General features: G+C 44.6%; 1 protein-coding gene across 3 annotated transcripts in view; it reads left to right on the top strand.

The window, feature by feature from the left end:
* KLHDC10 (kelch domain containing 10) overlaps positions 1-4809 on the top strand; it is a 48732-nt gene extending 43923 nt beyond the window's left edge. For all 3 annotated transcript variants that reach the window (XM_006202285.4, XM_072964496.1, XM_031674250.2), the window contains 5 exons: positions 64-148; positions 1009-1075; positions 1624-1671; positions 3506-3645; positions 4270-4809. In XM_006202285.4, the coding sequence (XP_006202347.1) occupies positions 64-148; positions 1009-1075; positions 1624-1671; positions 3506-3645; positions 4270-4479 (550 nt within the window). In that variant the 3' untranslated portion in view covers positions 4480-4809. The remainder of the gene's footprint in view (positions 1-63; positions 149-1008; positions 1076-1623; positions 1672-3505; positions 3646-4269) is intronic.
* The last annotated feature ends 18507 nt before the right edge of the window (positions 4810-23316 follow it).

The raw sequence follows: 23316 nt of genomic DNA, 5'->3' as shown, positions 1-23316 counted from the left end.
GCTAAATCTCAGGTAGATCATTTTTTCCCTTAATTATAAATGTATTTTATTGTTTATTTCCAGATACAGACATGAAATTGCACATGATGGGCAGAGGATTTACATCCTGGGAGGTGGTACTTCTTGGACAGCTTATTCCTTAAACAAGGTATATTAAAAAAAGAGGGGAAGAAGGCAGAGCAAGGCATGTGTTATGCTAAAGCAAGCTAATTTCTGTTACTGTAGATATTTTAATTTTCAGGCAGGTTCTTCATCAACACCTATTTTGTGTTAGATGCTCTTTATAATATAAGGTTGAACTCTGTGCCCCGACATGCTTTCCAGTTGACAGTTGCATTATTATACACTGAAAATACAATATGAAAATTATCCCTCTATGCTAGGTAGGAAAGTCACTAAAAGGAAGCTATAGTAGCTTAAATAGGAGCAACTAATTAGAACTGAAACCAGGATTCTCAGAATGTCACATCCCTCTCATTGTCAGTGCCATGTATCTAAAAAGAAAAGGCATGTTTAGGACTGCACATCACTAACTTCAGAAAGCTGAGCTCTGAAGGGCTTTCATTCATCCACCCCTGTGGCCTTCCTAAATCCACATATCCCAGGCGATGTCTCTAGGCTGCTGAGCTCCTGGTCTGCTTTGGAACCTTAACAGTCTTTTTCAAGTTTTGTCAAAACTGCATTCCCATGTTTTCTTACCAGACTTGCTTTTTTTCTGTTAGAAAAATGATACATGTTTAATGTAGAAAATGAGGAAGTTGCAGAATTCCAACTTTTTTACTTCATTTTTTTCTAAGATTTAAAAATAATGAAATCATATATGTGCTTAGTTTTCAATTGCTTAATTTAATCTTTGCCTTATATTAGAATTAGTAAAGATCAGAAAAAAGCAAAGGAATAGAAGGCTTTTCAACCAAGAATATGTTTGTACAGGCTGTTAGCGAAAAATCCAGTTTTCAGGCTAGCTAAAATTACTTGTGTGTCTTTTTTTTTTCCTTTCTCTTCAAGATTCATGCATACAACCTTGAAACAAATGCATGGGAGGAAATTGCAACAAAGCCTCATGAAAAAATAGGTAAATTTAAAATACTGATTCATTTATCTTTAGTAAATGTATTTTATAGTTTTACTAATTCTGGAAGGGAAAAAGTAATTTTATTGCATTCCATGACAGTAAAATATCTGTTGAACTGGTATTAGAAATTACTTGTATTCCTTAGTCCAATTACTATTCTTCCTTAGCAACTGAGCAGAGATTTTTGATGAGGATTACTGAATTCTGTGGAAGTGGGGAAATCTGGCTGGGATGAGAAGTAGGCACTTAAATCAAGATCTGCCTGTTTCTTTGTGGGTAAAAAAGCTTGGGAAAGCCACTAGTAACCCCTGCCCACCACCACCTCACTTTGTTTTCCTGACACCTTAACATTGTACCATTATGATGAAACTTCTGATGGCTTTATTTTAGTGTGAAATAAGGAAGGATTGGAAGGACTAGCACTGCTTAATGCAACAAAGGGATTGTTTTAAGTGAGTTATTTGTAGTATGTCTTCTGCTATATTATATCACCATTATTCCCAGTCTTTCTGTGAATAATGGAATTTCTGTGTTTATGTGTTTGGTAGGTTTTCCTGCAGCCCGAAGATGCCACAGTTGTGTTCAGATTAAAAATGGTAAGGATTTCAAATAACATGCTGGTTCCATTTTTGTAATTGTGTATACTGAGAATATCCTATTTCTTAATAACTCCTTAAAAGAGGCATAATTTTGGGGAGAGTCTGTCTCTTATAGTTTCCATAAAGTTATGCCTCTCTCAGCAATTTTCATAAAGTAAGCTAGTGTGGTATTTGCGTCCCCTCAGTTATCAGAGAACTCAAAAGTAAATGATAAGCTTTTATGATACCACCTAATCTTTCAGCACCCCACCTCAACAGATGTCTGCACTTACGGTGGGTAAAAGTAATAATCTTGACATGCAGTAGAGACCTCAGTAGACATTGTATTAAAATTGTAGTAACTCCTTCAGAATGTTATTTCATAAAGTTTATTCTGTTCTCTATCTGATGCCAGATAGAACTCTTAGTTCATTCTTTGGCCATATTACAACACAGGCATTGTATGGCATCAGAAAACAGCTGCAGCTGCTTTATCTAAGTGTGATAAATGACTCCTCTTTGGACAACTTTCCTCTCTTGTGATTTACAGCTTATTTTATAGTTGGATGTACTACTTTAAATCTGAGGGGGAGGAAGGTATGTATAAATGAGTTTGATAGCCTATATCCTTTCAGCAGCTTAGTTCAGATTTTACTAAGATTATGCTGCCATAGCTAGTACAGAGGTGCTTTTCATTATGCTTCTGCTTTGGGGGCAAGATTTATAGACAGTGGCATTGGTCAGCTTTGCTTCTCTAAGAACGGAGCTGTACTTCTCTTGAATCCTAGCCAAAAAAGTTTCCAATGTGTTTTATAGTTTAATTAAGTATTGACTTATGCTTGGTCTAGACCTGAATTAAGATGTGTATTCATTTGATTCTTTGAGTCCACACACCCTGTAAATGGAATTCAGCCTTAGTTCTGGACATCTAGTTTGAAGGTTCACATAGTCTCTGTTACATGTTATCTAATTCATTATAACTAACTGATTTTACAAAAACAAAAACAAACAAAACCACAACAATAAAAAACCTTTGATTTTAGGAAGGTTTTGTTCCTGACATAAATAACTGGTACAGATCAAATGGGGCTTTAAGCTATCCTCTTTGGGCTGAAGAAGATTTGGAAGAATGTCTTTTGTTCCCCAAACTGAACATTGTAGTGAATGTTTCCCCTCAAGTTAATTGTCTACATAGAGAACATTTGTCTCTATGGGCAGATAAATGTCTATCCTCTCCAGGGCGTTATTTAAGAAGAAGAGTTCACTAACTGGTGGCCTGTAGATATGTTTTGTTTGGCTCATATGTGTTTTATCATTTTTTGAATTAGTGACCAATACTTAAAAAGCAAAATGTTTTCAAAAAGTAAAAATATTTCACTTTAAAAAAAAATCTAGATTTCCAGCTTCTCTTAAAAAAATGAAGATCTGGCAGTTGCTGACCTTAAGTCCTACATGGTTATCAATCAGCTAGAGCTGCATCGTCATCTTCCCCATTAGGGCACGTGCACTCCTCTATTTGTTCCCTGGACCTCCTATTTATTTTCCTTGGACCTTCTTGCTCATTCACTATCTATGCCTAGCACCTGGAGCTACTGGAATTTGAGAACCCTGACATGAATGAAGCCTTCTCAGACCGGCATCCTCAGCCCTAGCAAAGATCCCAACAGAGTGTCCAAACTCTAGTGAGGGACGATATAGCAGCATGAGTGGCCCGCTAGCTGAAGTCCTCTGTAGTATGGGGAGAGCCACTGAACCAGTTCCCCTGTCTGCTAGCCATGAGAGCTACTGCCAGATGTGCTGTCGCTGTGGCTCTTCTCCTTGGTGTGATCTTGGCTTTCTCTTTTCGTGATAGATGTGTTTATTTGCGGGGGCTACAATGGAGAAGTGATCCTGGGAGATATCTGGAAGTTGAATCTGCAGACTTTTCAGTGGGTCAAGCTCCCAGCTACCATGCCAGAGCCAGTGTATTTTCACTGTGCAGCTGTTACACCAGTAAGTTTTAATTTTCATATCTTCTTTATGTAGTTGCAGATGATAAGGAAATATTTTTAGGGATGTTAGCAAGAAAAAAAGATTCTGGTATTAGCGAAACTTGGATTAAGAATGTGTTTTTAAAACCTTCGTCCAAGCTAGCTCTTCCTCAAAGAAAAGGGGAGTAAAACTATCACATACAAGCTTAAAAGAGCAGCATAAATGTAAAAGAAATGCTACATGTGGCATTCGGGCCCTGACAGTGGTATCTCCCCTCCTGGGAGAGCAGAATAGTTTTATCCCCATGATGCCATATTATTCAAGAGTTTACTAGTTTCTTGAGCTCGAAGACCTTTATTTGCATCTTTGTATTCCTAGTATTTGACACAGTGGATACTTAATATAGTCTTAGTTTAACATTTGTTGAAGTTGTTGAAGTAAAAATAATCTCTAGTTTTTCCCTTCGTAACTCATTCATTATTTAAACCTTTCTTGATCTCAGCACTATGTTGGAATTAATGAGAAATTTTTTGTTCCATCTCATCTTAATTTAGCCTACCATGAATTTTTTTGCTGAATCTCCAGCCTAAGTATCTGTTTCTCTCCCACTTATATTTATCCTCTGTGACTGCCATTTGTTCATAGGCTGGCTGCATGTACATTCACGGAGGTGTGGTGAACATCCATGAAAATAAACGGACTGGGTCGTTGTTTAAGATCTGGCTGGTGGTGCCTAGCCTGCTGGAGCTGGCGTGGGAGAAGCTGCTCGCGGCCTTCCCCAACCTGGCAAACCTCTCCCGAACACAGCTTCTGCACCTTGGACTCACACAGGGACTCATTGAACGCTTGAAATGAGGATTTCTGGACTGTTCATTGATACTGGAAATGTTAATTTAAAGAGACTCCTTTATTTATGGGCAGTGTAGAATGTGCTTCAAAGAGGATTGGTTACCCTGATCAAGGCCTTATTCAGAAAATACATCAGATGCCTTTCTGTAAATTGTTTTAAGTTTATGGAATCTCACTTTCCCTTGTGCTTTTTTCCTTTGCTTCTCTCCCTCCTGCCTCAGTACACACGCACATACGCACATACTCCTTCCTTGACAGAGTTGAGGGAAAGTCTGAAAGTACCTTAATAATGTTATGAATCAAGATAAAATAAAGAAAAATTTAAAGGAACTCTAACCATATTACCATGTGCTCTATAAATTAAAGCAACATCATCAATAAAAACAAAAATTAAATTAAAAAAATTAAATCCAGCGACAACAACAAGAAGTTTTGGGGCTAGAACAAGAAGCTAAACTTGAGAATCCTGCAGGTTATAGGTAAAGCTAGATGTTTAACTTCCTGTTTTCAGATATATCTAATTGAGTAGCTGGATCTAATGGCAGCAGTGGTTGATGTCTTGCTGCATAGATACCAAACCTATCCTTTGACTTTGGAGGAAAGTTAAGCAGCTCACCAGCCCTTGATTAGTGATTTCTTTTCTAATCCTTATGGTGCCAGCAATGGTTAGAGTTGACTTGTCAAAAAACTTTATTGTGTGTTGTAGTTGTGCTGTTAGTTGTTGCTCTTAGAAATTATGGCACCAAGGATGTTTCAAATCAAGAAATGTGGTGGTCAAAGTTCTTTGTTCTGGGCAGTTTTGAAATTCTCTTGTGCTTATTAATGGTTTCCAGTATCTCTTTGAGTTCATCATGAGGATTGCAGACCCTGAATGTGTGGCATAAACAGTGTGGGACACAAACATAAGCTTGTAAGAAGCCGGAAGAGAGCAGGGCAGGAAGGGCTTCTGCTCTGGACTGTGAGCTTTGACTGTCATGTTGGCCATTTCCTTTCAGGATTGTTTCTTTGTAACTCTGGGCCATGCACCTGTCATATTCTCAGGCAATGGGTTTTATCTCTAGAAAGCCAGTTGGCCCATGATTTTTCTCTTAGCTTTTTGTATTTTTTTTTCTCTGCTTTAATGTGCGTGGTGCTGTGAGTAATTGCCTAGTAATTGGATAAAAGGTCTTGAGGGGAAAGCCACAGGTCATTCCTCTTGAAGAACTAAGTATCATTTTAAAAACTAGCATGAGGAAGGAATGAAACTGAGAATCATTCACTTTTTGGCGTGAAATTTTAGTTCTGGTTTGGTTTGTGTTGTTTTTTATTTCTAAAAAAGAAATAATCTAAATTTTCACTTGCTTTGCCATTAGGGTGCTAGAACACTTGAGCAAGGCACTGAGACATGAGCATTTGGAAGTCCTTAGGTGAATGAAAGGTGCTAAAGGCATGCAAGAGGGCACAGTGCTGATCATCTCGTTGGTTAGATCACAACAGGAGACTCAGACTGGGGACAGGTTTTTCCTTTAAGTGCCTCTTTTTCATTTAGCTTTTAAAGTTAATTTTCTTTTTCCTTCATCCCAGAAGCTCATGTGTGGATTTAAAATCACCTGTGAGTTATGGCTACGAAGTAACCATCTAGTGTTCAGTTCTGGGGAAGAGAAAACTGTGGCCTCTAGACTTGGACTCCTAACCTCCAGGCCTTATTATAACCTCCCATCTAAGTGAGATTGAGTTGATGGAGCCTGTGTTCTGCAAGGTCTTGTAACAACCATTCATTTGTGAGTTTGGGTCCTTTTAGGGGGCTGAGGGGGTAGGGGAGAGGCAGGAAAAGGAGCAAGGCCTTTAGAGGCCCCACCTCCAACTTGCCATGACCAGTCTGGCCTTTAACCTCTTACCACCCACTGCTGTGCTTGGTCCAATGAGGAGCTCTCTCCAGAGCAAGCCTGCCTGAGCAGGTCCGTTAGTTTAAAACAAAGCTTTGCTGCATGACTCCAGTCTAGTCTCTAGATATTTTGGGGGGAAATATCCATAATTAAATAATTCACGTCACGTAAGGTGGTGAAATGATCTTTGTCATGGATTTATATAGGGACCAAAGACTGAATGAATGCCTGGCCTCTGTGCTTATCCTTCCATGGTCCTTGGGATATAAGCAGGTCTCTAGTTCTGTGACAGCAGAGAGCAGAAAGAGAGACTGGTTCAATCCACACTTGCTAGCATCCTTCTTAAAGCCTTCTGAAGGCAGTCTTCTTTGAGGTAGACTTTGGAGGCCTGACATCTAAGACCTTGTGTGTGATGTTTTCATAAAAGTATGTATCCTTGGTCTAAAATGTCTTCTTTTAATTATAACACTAGTGAAAATGATGTAGTGTGATCAGTTCTGAGCGCTATAGAACCACACATGTGCACATGTTCTAGATGCCAAATGAGACTGTGGGTATGATGACTTAAATGTAGATGATTAGGATTTTATATAGGGGGTCACCAGGCATTTTAGTATATCTATAACCAGCACTCTGAATTCCAGACACTGTTACTTGATTTAGGAAAGTTTATGCCTGCTGCTTCTCTGCCTCTTTGAGGTATTCCCAGCCATCTTACTGCAGTCCTGTAAGTTTAAGTGCAATATATAGAAACACATATGGATATATACAGATTATATATAGGGTGTGACTATAAAGCAGGTAGACTCCTTTTTTATCTGTCTTGGGGAAGCCAGCTCATTACTTTAGAGTCAAATTATACCAAAAATTTGAGATGTGATTGGCTGGCACAGGCCAATTCTTGGTAGAGCTGGGTTTTCAAGTCCAGCATTTTCTTATTACAATTCTTAGAGACTTACTATTTCATGGATTTGTTAAGAGTTGAGACTTCTCCCCAGTCATCTTTGTACTATCTCATGTTTGCATATCTTCTTACATTTTTCTTTGCCCAGGAACAAGAAAGTCTGCCTATAAGGAGTTTCCTAAATGGAAAATTAAAATCTAATATTTAATACTGTCAGTTCTCCCATGTATATACTAATTTATCTGTGAATGTAATACTTTATGAAATCAAGAAAATGATGCTTTCTTCATTTAATAAAGTATTTTCCATATTCTGGAAAGTCTAAAAACCAATATAGAATAGATTGAAATTTTAACTGTTCTTCAGGGGTCAAACTGAAATCCTTTCCACTGGAAGAATAATCTGTTTTTTCAGGGCCCTGGTGACATGATATAAAAATTTGCTCTAAACTATTCATGTCCATTATGTAACTAGATTTTAAAATATAATAATAAACCTTAGCATTTCTAAGCAAAAGTTATATTAACAGTGACCTTTGGTTACCCAGAGTAGCCAGAGTAAAGCACAGATAATTGAAATCCATAGATGATCAGTGCTTCAACTTTTCTACCAAACAATTGATTCATTTATAGTTCTTCTTCCTCCCTACCCCTTTCCCACAAGCATTTCCTTTTCAATGGAGTGGGGCTAATGTGTAGTTAGAAACTGAAAAGCAAGAACCATTGAGGGGCTAGAAACCAGCAAACATTTAAGTAGCCTGATTAGCTGTAATTGGTCAACTGGATGACAGTTGTTGAATGCTGAGCTTAGATGTCACTCTTTACTCCTTGCTTTGGCATAGTCTCCTGCCCTGAGTTCTAGGCTGTCTCTCCTGTAACCACCAAAGAACTCTTAGCACCTGTCGGAAGAAAAAGCTGTGTATGATGCATTTGAACACATTTCTTTGGCTCTTTGCAAATACTTGCTTTTCCACTTTTCTTGAAGGAGCCTTACTTTTTCCTGAGGAGATACCTTTTCTGGCCATATAGCTTGGCATGTAGGAAAGGCTGAACTATCCTCTAAGACTCTGTTGGTCTTCATTCTGTAAAACAAGTTTGTTTTTATGTAGTCTTACGGATGTGTAGAAAGTGGCACAGGTTACTGAATTGTCTACCTGCCAGCACTCTGATGTAGCACAAAAAGCCATTTTCCTTATTTTTCATTGTTCTGGCATTGAGCTCCAGGATGGATGAGGGTTTGTGGTCCTATGATCATAAGCCCCCAAAACTGGTCACCATTTGCTTAAATTGCTTTGGTTCCCCAAATACCTCGGGACTTTGGGAGCACTGGCAGGGCCTGAGGTAGGTTCGGTAGAGTTCTGTGACCTCTGTGTGCATCGCCATCAGGCCATGCCCAGCGATGGTGTTTCCCTTCTAAGGTCGTTAGATTCGGTGGAAAGTGACCTCTTCCTTTGGTGTTATGAAAAGTTCTGAGTTGTGCTTCAAAAGTGGTACCATCTTTTAATATAATTTTTATGTTTTAATTTTTTTTTCACTTTTTAGAAGTTTTTTAAAGGCCTTGCTTAGTCACTGTAGAGGGTGAGTCAGAGGCAGTTTCATCAAGCCGTAGTAATTGCTGTTTTACTAGTTGCACATTTAGAATACAAAGGAGGCATCAGAAACACACTGACTTTCTCCTGGTACACAGAGTCTGAGCAGGGACAGCACCAGGCATCTCCCTATAAAGGCACCTGCCATTGAGGATTTTATTGGAAGAACCTTGGCAAGAAAGGGAAACCTCACTCATACGCAGTCTCTGAGGGCAAGCCTGGCCTTGGCTCTTGGTACAGGGTATGCTTATGCCACACACGATGCTTGCCTTACTTTAAAGCTATTTGCCACAGTCCTGTTAAATAGTGTTGAAGTCCTTTTGCAGTCTGGTGTGCATGCCATATGATCAGGACAGCTTTTCCACCTTACCTGGTTTCCTACAAGCAAGTAGGAAATATAGTGAATTTACCCTAAAATGTCCAATCTGTATTTATGTACCTTGTCAGTGTTTTGCTGTTGGTTTTCTAAAACAATCAATAAATCTTATCCAAATCTATTTGGTTCAAGGCTACCTTGATTGTCTGATGGTAATTTGTGTATGTGAACTCACCTCTATGACCTAAGCATCAGTCCCACCACCTCCACTCCCTTTATCACCCCACCAGGGTCCACTTTGCTCTGTAGTATCTGTGTCATCCACTTTCCACCCCCACCAGCTGTGGGCACCTTCTCTCTGCTCACCTTCTGGAACTCCTGGACACACAGTAGTCCCCTCAACAAAATGCTGCTCCCTTCAGGACATCGGCAAGGGAATGACTGTGAGGCAGGTCATAACTCCTTTTCCCATTTATGGGGAAAGACCACCACTAGACAAGTTGTATGGATGTATCAAGGCTTTTCTGAAGGATTGGAGGAGCTACAGGGAATTCAAAGGGAAAATGTGAACTTTTACATGGAGTCACGACTATCTATATGATTCAAGGGAAAATCCCCGGGAGGATCTGAGTCCCTCACCAGGGTCCTTTGGGGATGGAACCACAGTTCCAAGTTCTGGCCTTGGTCTCCAGATGCTTCCTTCTCCAAAACCTCTGCTTTGTGTTGCTTCCCTCTCTAATGAGACGCCTTCTCCCGGGAGTAATTTTCCTCGTGTCTCTTAAGCCTGGAGTAGGTGTGGACACTCCAAGTCTGGTCACTTTTTAAGTCTCCCGTCTAGAATTGTACGTGTACCTCTTATTTTTCAGTGTTTTTTGTTGACAAACTATTGGATCAGATACATTTTCCCAGGACGAATAATCTTAAATATTATAATATAAATCTACAAGGAGGAAAAGACATAATTTCTACCCCTCAATTAATTTGTAAGCCTTTCCACACCTTATATTAACACTTTACATTTATTATGCAGAACAGTTTTATTTCCTTTGGTTTATTCCTCCTTTCGCTTCTGAAGTATATTCCCCTCAGACCTACCAGGAATAAGAAGTGGACCGTATACCTTTTAGACCAGCCAGAGCTTTGAAATGAACTCATGTTAGTGTCTGATTTGGTTCCTAGATAAGGCCTGTCTTAACTTAGGGGGCGGAATTTGTTCTCCCAGTTATATGTATAAAATTCTAGTTTGTCAAAATACTATTACCAAGCCATTATAACTGACGAGTGCAACCACATTCTCTTGCAGTTAATCTTCTGCAGGAATTATTTAGGGGAGAAGACACTGATAAAAGCATCCAGTTCCCACACTACCTTCAAATGAAAGGCCCAGGTTCCAGACCAGCCCTACACTATAATAGAGTTTTTTACGATGTTGGAAATGTTCTGTCTGCACTGTCCAATACGTAGTAGCCACAAGCTACTGTTGAGCTGTTGAGCAGTTCAAATGTGGTTAGTGTGATAGAAACTAAATTTTAAATTTGACTTAATGCTAATTTATTTAAATATAAATAGCCACACATGGCTAGTGGCCACCTAGATAGTGAAGTTCTAGAAAGAGATGACCTGTGTTGGCTCAGTCCCTAGTAGTTCTATGTGCAATTCTCTTTTCTTTGGGCCTTGGTCTGCTCATCTGTCAAATAAGGAGGTTGCCTAGATAATCTCCAAGGTCCCTTTCGGGTCTAACATTCTGTCATTATGACCAAAGGCCTGGAGCACAATGGTGAGCATCACACGCGAACAGCAGCACTGGGATTGAACTTTTGTAGGTGAGTTAGTTTAACAAACTCCTTAGTTGATTCCAATTTAGCTGGTTTATGACATTTGGAATTCCTGTCCCTACACCTGAGCTAGCTGCTTAGCGCTGGCCAAGATGCCCAGGAGACCTTGCTACCTTACCTGTCACCGTCACACAATTGCCCAGCAGGGAACTACAGCAAAGGCCAGGATGAACACCTCTTGAAACCTGCCCCATTAGAACTCAGTGTAAAGACGGCACACTGACCACCCACATTTATCTCCTCTCCCGTTTGGAAAACCACTAGTAATAACAGGAAAATGGCCTTAATTTTCTCTTCCCTAAAATGGGGCTAATAGTAACCTGTCTCTTGACATTACCACGTGACTTAAGTGAGCAGATATGTGTAAAGTGCTCAGAACGATGTTTGGCAGGTAGTTTCCTGGAAATCCTGACCCCTTCCCCAGAGTAGTTGGAATAATTCTCCTACTCATTAGCATATGAAATTCCAAGCCCATAAAACCTAACAACCCCGCACCTTGTGGCTGCACACTCTCTCTCTTGCCTTCACTCAGACGCCCGCACTCTGTCTATGGAGTGTGAATCTTCTTTTACTTAAAACTAGACACCCCACACCTCTTGGTCTCTCTCCCTCTCCCCTTTCTGAGATGGCCCACATTCTGCCTATGGAGTGTGTATCTCCTCAGCTGTTTTCCCTTCTGAGTGAGACACACCCCACTCTCTGTGACGTGTGTCTCTCTCTAAGTAAACTTTCTTTCACTTAAAAAAAAAAAAGAATGCTCAAATTGAAGCAATAATCAGGAAAGCATGCTAATTAGCGATGTAAAGGTATCCAAAGAAACAGCCAGAAAAGCTAACAGTTGTAAGGCAGGTTGGGAGGTGAGAAGGGCTGCAGGACTGCTGTGTGCGTGCTCTGTGTGTGTGTGCTCTCTGTGTGTGTGTTCTTGGTTTTTCTTTGTTTTTTCCTTTTTTTCCCTTTATAAAGCAGGACCCTTCACAGCTGTTTCAATTTAGTTCTTCTTCAGGATACTATAAATCTGGGTCCCTTTTGACCAAATTAGGCAAAAAATGATTGGGTGATTCAAAGGGTGGGGCTGGATTATTAGTATTTTTATGTTCTTCACTGGGTTAGATATAGCCTGACTGGTATTTGGAGATCTTGGATTTTAAATCCAATCTTGGAAGCTGGTAGAAGGAAAAAATACAAGGGAAGAAGGGAATTTTTAAAAAACACACAGTTGCTCAAGGTTTAAGTGTGGTTTTATTCTGTTGCCTAGAGCCTATTATTCCATACCATCCTGTCCATTCATAACATCAAGCAGGAACATTATTCTAGGGCAGGGGCTCTTCTCTCATACACCGCACAGCAAGGTGAGAGGAGGTAGGTTTCTGAGTGACAATACAGATCAGAGCAGGCAAATCTGCCGGTTCTACTCAGGCCTCAGGGTCTGGTCTCTAAGTCACAAGTGCAAAAGTGAGACACTGCTCAGATTCTCAAATGCAAAAGTGTGCCAACGCTCCTCTCCAGCAGTAGCTCAACAGAAAGGCCTCAGCATCTCACAGAGGAAGGAAGGTGCAAAGGCCCGCTCAGTCAGGAAGGGCAGTAACCAGCCCCGTGGATACCAGGGTGAGGAGGGGAGGGGGGTGGGCTCTGACTACTATTTCATAACCTCACACCAGCCCAGGAGCAGTTTTGCAAATGGCAACTCTGAAGAGAAAGCAGCTGTCATTCAGTCTGTGTCACCTTAGAGGGGACATCCTGGTCAATTCATCCTTCTGGAACTTTTCTACCTAAAGCTGTCTGGCTCTTGGAGCCAAGGAGGCTCTCACTGTGACTGTCATGGATGTTTTCAAAATCTACCCCACTGCACTACAAGGGAGCAAACCTACTTGCTCTGCCAACAACAAAGAAATAGATCCAAGCATGGGGGGGTCTTATTCACTACTTATGCCTCACCCTGGAGAAACAGTGTGATCTGAAAGAGCCAAGATCAGATCATGGTTCAGGATGTCACCATCTTCCCCCTGCTCCCCCTGTACTGCCCAGACTCCCCTGAAAGTAAGATGCCAGCCTCTCCACCCACAGAGATGTGATCCGTAACACTGATGAACTGGTAAGTGTTCAGAGTGGCAATACCCGAGGGGTGCACTAGGACGTCCGGGACTGGAACTCCAGCCCTGCTTTTACCCCACTGGCAACCGCTGAGCCCGGCCTCGGCCTCCCTGCAGTGTCAGACAAGCATTTTCGTGGTTCATTTTCTCCTCAGCAAACCGGTGTTGGAATGTAAGCCTGGAGGTCTTACCCCATTTTACAATTGCTAGGCCGAGACAAGCTAAGTTATGTGATTTGCGAAGAGAGTTATCCAGACCCACAAAGCCCAGAAAAAGGGGACCCTGCTTACAGAACTATCATCCGGGCCGAGCCTGGCTGCAAGCGGCGGGTGGTTAACAAAAAGTCTTTCGAAAGGCGTCTGGAGACCCACACACCTGACCCCGGCCTCCCCGGCCTCCCCAGGGGTGGGCGATTCAGGGCTATGAAGCCCTGGTGGTGGGAGAGGGCCTTGCTGGGAGTACACTGAGGTGCCCTGGGGCTCCAGCCGCAGAGACGCCAGATCCCCGATGCGCGGCCTCCAATGCGGGAGTGAGACGCCCTTTTGCCCGGTTGGGCCAGGGCAGGACGCCGGCTGCCCACGCGGCTCGGCGCAGCAAGATGGCCCCGCGGCTGCACTCAGGCGTCGCGAAGGGCCATCCCAGTGGTTCCTCTGCCTCCCCCGAGCGGGTATGGAGCCGGCAAAACTCCGCCGAGAGGGTCAACTTCTAACCAGCCACAGTCGGAGGAAGAAGATGGGGGCGAGAGCACCCGCGCTCCCCGCTCTGGGCCAGTTACTGAGCATCTGTTCCGTGCGTGGGGAGCCCCGCAACCGGTGATGGGGCTGCAGCAGGGAATACGGCCCTGCCTTCCTTCCGGGAGCTTCCATTTGGGGTTGGGGGTGCAGAAGCTAGAAAGTGCATGAGGGAGAATGTTACTGTATCTGGGACCAGCGCATTTCGGGACAAAACCCAGCTCCAGAGTCTTCCAGAAGAAAGGAGCAGGGGGAACCCAGAGGAAAAGGTGTGGGTGGCAAGAAAGGAGAGTCAGACCGGGCAGATCATGAAGAGCTGGGCAGAGTATGGCTTTAATTAAGAGCAGTGGGAAGCTTTAAGCCAGAGAAGACACAAAAGGATGCTTCTGGCTGCTGCAGGGAGGGTGCAAGAGGAAGCGGGACCCTCTGTTAGGAGGGCATGGCAGTGGTTCAGGCAGGGTGAGGATGCTTTGGGCTGGGGCACGGGGCAGGGCTGGATTTCAGCTCTCACCCCCTCCCCACCCCCAGCAGGGCGCCCTTGTGCAGTGAACAACTGCACGACTGTGGGCAGAGGCCCAGCAAACCTGAGCCAGCACCACAAACGCCTTGCTAACACCCAGCACCAGCAGGGAAGAGGTGGGGGAGGCGGGCCAGAGGAGCCCCAGACCCTCTCCACTAATGCCGCCCCAGAGGGCCCAGAGCCTCCCTCTGCAGCTCACATGCCTACCGGAGCGGCTCTCAAGATTGGAAGGGGCGGGGGTGGGGGGGGGGGACCCAGCCTGAACCGGAATGATCTGGTTTAGAGCGACTGGCTTTCCCTCCTCCCCCACCCCTCCGCCCACCTCTCCTTCAGCGACAGGCTGGTTTTTGCCGCAGTTCCTGACCAAGGCAAACAGAGGAGGGAGGAGGGAAGAATGCTCTGTTTCCATGGCAACCCAGAGGGCAGTCGATATGGCACTCTCGTGTGTTTGAGTGAGACTTCAGGGGGAAAGAAAAGGCTCACTAGAAAAGCAACAGGGAGGAAGGCGGCTTCACCAGCACATGGTGGGGTGTTGTTCAGGAACCTGATGTGAGCCTGGAGGAGGGGAGGATGGGGGATGAGGAGTCAGTCGGGCACCCTCAGTGGAGTGACAAACGAGCCAAAGGCATGGGGACATACCAAAGTACTACTGTGACAACTGTTGACCTGTCATTCAATCCTCACACCCAGGGAGCAGAAAACAAAGATGCCAGAGGTCTCAGAGCCTCTCCAAACTCACACCTGGATGTCCCTTTCTGGAAAATCCTTCTGTGGAGCAACTCAGCTGAGGGGCATTTGCAGAGATAGATCCAGGGCCGCAGGGCCAAAGACAGGACACCATTGCCCCTTCTGTGCCCTCCTCAGAGGTCTCCTGGGCTTTCCTGCCCCTCCTTTAAACCCCTGGAAAGCTGGCACTTCAGTGTGGCATTGTGACTGTGGAAAAGTCATCCTTTGGCTGAAGGGGTAAGTGTGATGAAGGACTACCTTCTGCACAGGATTGTGGGTGTGGGGTCACACAGGGGTGCCCCCTCACTCCTCCAGAGGACAAGGACTGTTTTACACCATGTTAGTCTCCAGCTGCTGACTGGAGCCCTCCCTTACACTGGGGTCTTCTCTCAGGAGCAACACGAGGGCATCGTTAACCTCTTCTGGTTTCAAGGCTTCATGTTAGATTCATCAGAAACATTTCACCAGAGAAATCTGCCCAGAAGCTCCTGGGAGGGGCCTTTCTTGTTTCTCTCTCATCTGTGTATGCAGGGATGGGAGAAAACCCAGGACAGAGAGAGGTTGTAGGTGGTAAGCTTCCTGCCCCAGCAAAGCAGAAGGAACCTGCTCAGAGAAGCAGTTTCAGTGATGCTGTGAGGGACGCTGGAGGGAGGTGGCCTCTAATCTCAGTTTCCCCAGGCCGTGTAGGGAACCCTGGCTGGGGGGCTTCAGAGCCCAGGAAACCTCACTCACATGCTCTCTGGCCCATATGCTTCACTTAGCCTGGGCCCTCAGATACTGTGGTCCGCCTGGGGACAGATGCTTTCAGGACAGAAAGGGAATGGGACGGAATGCCAGAGGAGCACAGGAACAAGCCACAGAGATGCTCTCTTCCATTGCAAACCCCCCAGAAGTGTCAAGTTTACTCAGCTCTTTTCATGGCCTATGGATTCCAGACTTCTCTGACCTTAATTCCTGCCACTCTCTTCCACCTCCTTGCTGTTCCTGACCAGTCAGGCAGGCTCCCATGTCGGGGCCTTGCCAATGACTCCTCCCTCTGCCTGAAAGTCTCTTCCTCCAGTATCCACATGACCCAATCTCTCACCTCCTTCAATTCTTTATTCAAATGTCATCTTCTCAATGAGCCAGGGTGAGGTGAGTGAGGTAACAGCCTTCCCTGACTCTCTGTTTAAGACTGTATACTGCCACGCCCACTAGTAGTCCCTATCCTCTTCTCAAAGCACAGAACACTGTCTCACTCAGTATTTCTTTTATGTATTGTCTGACTTCTCTATTAGAATGGAAGTGCCATGGGGGCAGGAATTGTCTCTGTCATGTTCTTGTTCTGCTTTCCCCTGGAGCCTAGAACAGAGCGTGGCTGCTGAGTGGATGGATGGATGGAGGAGTGGATGGGCAGATAGATGAGTTGATGGATGGATGAATAGACAGATGGATAAGTGAGGCCACAGGTTCAATAGGTTTTGTCTTTCATCTGTTTAAAACCAGTGAGACATATCCTGCATGCAGCCTGAGAAGAGGCTGGCAAAATGACCTAACACTAGCCTGATAAGGCATGCACAGGACTTACTCTTGAAAAGAAAAGGAAAGAAAACTAGCTTTAAAAAAAAGAAGGAAGATAGATGCTGCCATTTCCACCAGGCCAGGTAGCCCCAGCAGGCTTTAAAATTCCTTCTGTGGAACAGTGTTGATAACATGACTGGAGCCTGGAGACTGGAGTCCAGGAGCCTGCCCACTGGGTGTAGTAAAGCAGGGTGGAGGGCAATAGCCAAGGTGTGCTCCCTGCCCCTACCCCATGTGGAGGACTTCTGGGGATTGCTCAGGGTAAGCAGCCATGAGGCAGCTCTCTGTGGGCTTTGAGCCCAAATGGGACACATTGGGAGGTCCCCACCATCAAGAGAGCCAGTCGGTGCTTTGGGAAGAGATGTGGGAATGGCAGTGGAAAGGGTGGAGGGAGGGACTACCTCTTAGGACCACACTAGTTCTTCTCTCAGACAGAGAGCCTTGACACCTGCAACCGGGGCTCTGCATGTCCCTCTGCTTCATGAGGCTACCACTCTACCACTCACTGACGCAGAGTCCCCTGTTGCTAACCAGCAAGCAACAGCAGCCTCTAACAATCCGTCAGTCAAAACCCCCACTTGCAGTGTGAGTCACCTTCAATTTCCTGCCTGCCTGCCTCTTTCCTGATTGACCTGATAAATTCAGGACAGCTTTTATTGCTTTTGGCAAAAAAACTGCCATTAAGATTTACAGAGCCAAAAGCTGGTACAATGTAATCTTCAGAGTAATTTACACAGTGAGTTTCAGAAGATGAGAAGTTAGCGTTTCAGAGGTAATTTCATAAAAAGGATTATCAGATTAATCACTGTGTCAATTTAATAGTGGTGTCTAAAATAATTAATTAGCTTTCTTGGAGTCCGCATTGAGAAAAGGGAGTCTAAAAGATATAAAAATGGCTGTGTCAGACAGTGAGTATGTTTTGGACAATAGATCTCGAGAAAATTCTCATTGGTAGAATGTATCATGGGTTCTGTGGCATAGAGACAAAATAAGAAAGTGAAGAGCTCTGGGAGTGCCCAGGTCTCCCTGAGACCCTTTGGCTGTGACTCGTGGAGGTGTGTCTGTACCCGCTGAGTGCAGGTTGACCTGCTGCATATTGAATTGTCCTGTGACACCTGGAAAATGTGTCTAACCATGCTGTGTGTTGACAAGCTGCTCTGATGGGAGAGGCAGGTGTGAGTTGCTGCCTGCTTGTGAAAGTACCTGAGACTCCAAGATGGAATAAAATCAATTCAGCCAAACAGGAACATGGAAAGATGCTCAATATTGCTAATTATTAGAGAAATGCAAATCAAAACTATAGTGAAATATCACCTCATACCAATCAGAATGGCCATCATTTAAAAGTCTACAGTCCATCAATAGGTGACTGGATAAAGAAGATGTGGTATATTTATACAATGGAATACTACTCAGCCATAAAAACCGACAACATAACGCCATTTGCAGCAACATGGATGCTCCTAGAGAATGTCATTCTAAGTGAAGTAAGCCAGAAAGAGAAAGAAAAATACCATATGAGATCACTCATATGTGGAATCTAAAGACTCATGGACAGAGAATACAGACTTGTGGTTATCAAGTGGGTAGAGGGTGGGAAGGGATAGACTGGGATTTCAAAATTGTAGAATAGATAAACAAGATTACACTGTATAGCACAGGGAAATATACACAAAATGTTATGATAAATCACAGAGAAAAAAATGTGACAATGAGTGTGTATATGTCCATGAATGACTGAAAAATTGTGCTGAACACTGGAATTTGACACAACATTGTAAAATGATTATAAATCAATAAAAAAATGTCAAAAAAAAGTCTACAAATAATAAATGCTGGAGAGGATGTAGAGAAACAGAAACCCTCCTACACTTTTGGTGGGAATGTAAATTGGTGCAGCCATTATGAACAGTATGGAGGTTCCTTAAAAATACTGAAAATAGAGTAACCGTATGACCCAGCAATCCCACTCCTGAGTATATATATCTGATGCCCAAATATACATGCACCCTGATGTTCACAGCAGCACTATTTACAATAGCCAAGACATCGAAGCAACCTAAATGTCCATTGATAGATGAATGGATAAAGAATAAATAAAGACAACAATGGAGTATTGCACAGCCATAAACAATGAAATAAAACCATTTGCAGCAACATAGATAGACCTAGAGATTATCATATTAAGTGAAATAAGTAAACAAAGACAATTATCATATGATATCACATATATGGAATCTAAAAAAAATGATACAAATGAACTTACATACAAACCAAAAATAGACTCACAGACGTAGAAAATGAACCATAGTTACCAAAGGGAAAGATGGGGGAAGGGATAACATAAGAGTTTAGGATTAATAGATACACACTACTATATATAAAACAGATCAACAACAAGGACCTACTGTATAGCACAGGGAAGTATTTTCAATTTATTACAATAACCTATAATGGAAAACCATCTAAAACACACACACACACACACACACACACACACACACACACACACACGCATGTGAACATGAAGGCAGAAATCGAGGCAATGCATCTATAAGCTAAGGAACACCAAAGACTGCCAGAGATAGAAGAGAGGCATGGAACCCTGTCAACACCTTGACCCTGAACTTCTAAGCTCTAGAGCTGTGTGACAATAAAGTTCTATTGTTAAGCCACTCAGTTTGTGGTACTTCGTTGTGACTGACCTGTGAAACTACTTCAGTGGGACACTGGAGACTTGTGTGTCATTGACTTGTCATTGTTCTTAATGTTCCTGTAGTTTTTGTTTTTTTCCAAGATTCTCTTTTTTTTTTAGAACAGTTTAAGGTTCACAGCAAAATTGAGAGGAAGGTCCAGAGATTTTCCATAGGCTCCCTGCCCCCACACAGGCACAGCCTCCCCAGCTGTCAGCATCCCCCAGAAGAGGGGTACATTGGTTACGATGGATGAGCCCACATTGACGCATCATAAGCATGCAGAGTCCACAGTTTTCATTAGTGTTCACTCTTGGTGTTGTACATTCTATGGGTTTTGACAAATGTATAATGACATGTATCCACCATGGTCTCATATAGAGTAGTTTCACTGCCCTAAAAATCCTCTGTGCTTTGCCTATTCATCTCTCCTCCCCTCATCACCTGGCAACCACTGATCTTTTTACTGTCTCCATGGTTTTGCCTTTCCCAGAGTGTCATATAGTTGGGATCATCAGTATGTAGCCTTTTCAGATTGGCTTCTTTTACTTTGTAGTATACACTTAAGTTTTCTCCACATCTTTTCGTGGTTTGATGGCTCATTTCTTTTAAGTGCTGAATAATACGCCATTGTCTGGATAGATACCATTTATCCATTTCTATTTATTTTTCTGTTTAAAGAAACATTTTTTTTAAACATCAGCTCAGGGCAGAATTAAATATATGACTGGAATTAAAGCTAGATCTGGATAGTAAGTGCAAGGGCATTCTCTATACTTTCTCCTAAAGAATTTAAAAACGGACTCAGCTTCTCTCTACTAGGGTTGGTGACCCCATGGGCTCTGAGCCTGGAGCAGCAGAGCTGTGTGACCTCTGCCTGGGGAGAGTCTGTCCTGAAGTGAACAAGCCTGTGGACAAGTGGGCTCTGATGACTTGTGTGCACCAGGAGCCAGCTGGCCAGGCGGGGTGGTTTAGTTACACTAGCTTTAAACAATACGTGGCTTTGAGTCTCAGTGATTCTACTTAGAGTGTGATCTTTTGGGCCTTGCTTTCCACCTCTCTAAAATGAGAAAATCTGCCCCTGAAGGGCTGTGAGGATCAAGCACAAGAAGAAAAACAGAGTGACCTGGAAAGTGCTAGAATGTTGGTAGATGTCTGCTTAGATACTTCCTGGGGGATGGATGCCACACTTAGCAGGGGAGGAGGAGCTCTGGTCCCAGCCTCAGGAGCCCCACCACCCACCCAGGTGCCACTCACCAGCTCTAGTCCCACCTCGAGCCCTTGCTGACCTCACCGCTACGTCTTCCCACACAGTCTGGCCACCCCAACCTTTGCAGCCCAGAGTGCCCCGTGGGAGGATGACTGACGGTCAGGCCAGTTCCTTCAGAAAGGGCACCAGTGGCCTCTGGGACCCAACCAGTCAAAGAGGGTGAAGCTTCCACGACTGTGGAAGAAGCTTCTACAGGCTTCCACAGGCCGTGGAAAAGGAGTCTGAGAGGCAGCGAGGTGAGAGGGGGAGCCGGCCAAGTGGCTCAAGGTTGCAAGTGTGTCCTTCAATGGGGAGATTTACCTCAAACTACCTCTTCCCCGAAATCCCTTTTGGGGAAGAAGAGCCCAGCCCCTTCCTCATGGTGGCACTTCAGAGAGCACAGCCCAAGCCTCTGCTCCAGCTTCAGTCCTGCTTCCTGTGGGTCTTCCTGCTCCCTTAGCCTTTTTCCTGGGACACACCAAGTGGAGCCGGGCTAGTCAGCCATCACCAGAGGAGGGGATGTGGGAATTTGGGGGCTGCCTCCAGGTCTAGAAACTCTGGCGTCCTCTCAGTGGCTCCTCGAAAAAGGGAAGGTCAGCGTGAACCACCAACGTGCCTCGCTCCTCCCTCCTCGACTGTCAGCGCTGGGCAGATTACCTGCGCTGTCTTTCCTTCACAGATTTAGGTATAAGTCATCCCCTCCTGCCTGCAATGAGAGCAGGATGGCCCCGGGACTGGGAAAGCCTAGACTTGCGCTTGAGGGAAGAATTCCACCCCTTTTCTTTTCAACCAGTGTCATTTATTTCCTGCTTTTAAAGACTTTTCCACATTTCCTCCCTGGGAGCCCTCTGTGGTGCCGTCCACTTTTCCCGAAGATGCCATGTTGTAATTTTGGACCTGGAGTAGGGCACAGAGGAGGGCTGGTCTGGGGTGGGGGCAGTGTGATAGAGGAAGCAGATGATATTTTAGATATTAGCTGTTTGGGGCACAGCTTTTCTTAATTTGGCTAAACTTGGATCCTGAAGTGTTGTAATCACTCACTCTTCCCCGGGAGGGAAGTCAAGCCCAGATGGTGCGATCCATTTCCCACGCACTTTGGCAAGGTCACTGGACGGGCCAGCTGGCCGCTTTCTTGTTATTGTAGAGTTATTTTATTCTTTAACGTTCTACTGATTAAAGTCCTTAAATCTCAAGAGGCCAGATGGAAACCAAGTAATATAGCCCTTTTGGTTTCCTTTTAATGAGATCAGGACTGGGAGAGGGCTGGGATAGGACAGAGACGGAGAAGCCATCCGCTGGGTGCCTTGGGGCTCGATACCCAGAGGGCTTGGTGAGGGGTGAGTTACTTTCATCCTCTTCCCTGCAGGAAGTGTTGTCAGTCTCTATTTTCCAGAAAGCTCTCATGATGGTTTCTGTAGGACTTTGCACTTCATAGGCTTCAGTTAAAACTGGAGTCAGCTTGGGGAGTGGGAAACTTAGAGGCCTGTCAAGACATTTGGCTCTGAAAGCCCCTACCTGCTCCTGCTCTACCTGGGGGCTGCTGGGCATTTAAGCATGGAGGGGGGCACTGAGGATGTGCTGCACCCTCCCCCAGACCCTGTTGCCTGGGGCCTACTGGCGGGATGCAGCTTCAGGTTCTGCTCCCTGTAGAAGAGCTTCAAGCAGCCCACAGCGGTGGGGTGCTCCCAGTCCTGATGGGCTGGAAGGGCCCATGCCCACCCAACCCAGGTCTCAACTGATCAGGTGCTGGACACTGGATGGCCACCTGCTGCACTGCCCCAGCTGCACCCACATCGGCTCTGGGTCAGCGGGGAGCTGCCTCAGCACCATGTTCATCTAATGAAGGGGGAGAAGGAGGGTGGGCCAGGCCAGGTGTGGATGCTAAGGAGGCAGCCGCAGTGAAGAGGGCTTCGCAGAGAAGGGCCACAACTCCAGTAACTCCCACCAGCCTCTTAGAGTCTCTCCAGCCCTCTCTAAGTCGTCACCATGTTATTTCACAAACAGTTTAGCACCAGCTGTGTACAGAACCCCACGTTAGACCCCGGGGAGCAAAAAGGAAAAAAAAGAGACAGGAACGTGTCTGCTCCCAAGGATATTCTAAAATGGTCAACAAACACAAATCTACCCACCAAAGGGCCTGAAAACAAAACCAACCCAACAGCAGTGCTTATTTATCAAACCAGAAGGTTTTGAAAGATGAAGTCCAGGGGCTAGTCAGAGGTGACAGTAAAAAGTGAAGAACTCTCATGTGCACAGAACGAGGGCAACCCACGGGGACATTTGCTACCAAACTAAGGCTGGACCGCACCCTCCAGTGCCCTAACAAGCAAGGTGTTCTGCAGGCTCACCTGGTGGGAGGAGTACCTCAAGAATTATTTGAAGACTTGCTCAAAAACGCAGATTATGAGGACTCAATCCTAGAGGATCTGCTTCAGTAAATTGGGGTAACCCCAAATCTGCATTTTAATAAGGTCACCGAGGTTCTGCCGTAGCATCTGCATCTGCTGCGAATCACACTTTGAGAATCACTTTTTTACTAACTCAAACCAGGCCCTTCCCTGTAACAGCCTCAGGAAGGGAACGTTCAGGAGGGGGCTGTCCACTGTGCAAGACACCTTCACAGGCGGCGCCCTCCACCCCCAGTGCTGCTCCCCACCCCCAGTGCTGCCCCCCAACCCCCGCCACACACAATACACATCACTGCACAACACACCACACACACCACACACACACCACACCACACACGCACACCACACCCCACACTAC

The sequence above is a fragment of the Vicugna pacos genome, chromosome 7, assembly GCF_048564905.1.
Source record: "Vicugna pacos chromosome 7, VicPac4, whole genome shotgun sequence".
Taxonomy (NCBI): Eukaryota; Metazoa; Chordata; class Mammalia; order Artiodactyla; family Camelidae; genus Vicugna; species Vicugna pacos.
This window is presented reverse-complemented; position numbering and strand designations above follow the sequence as displayed.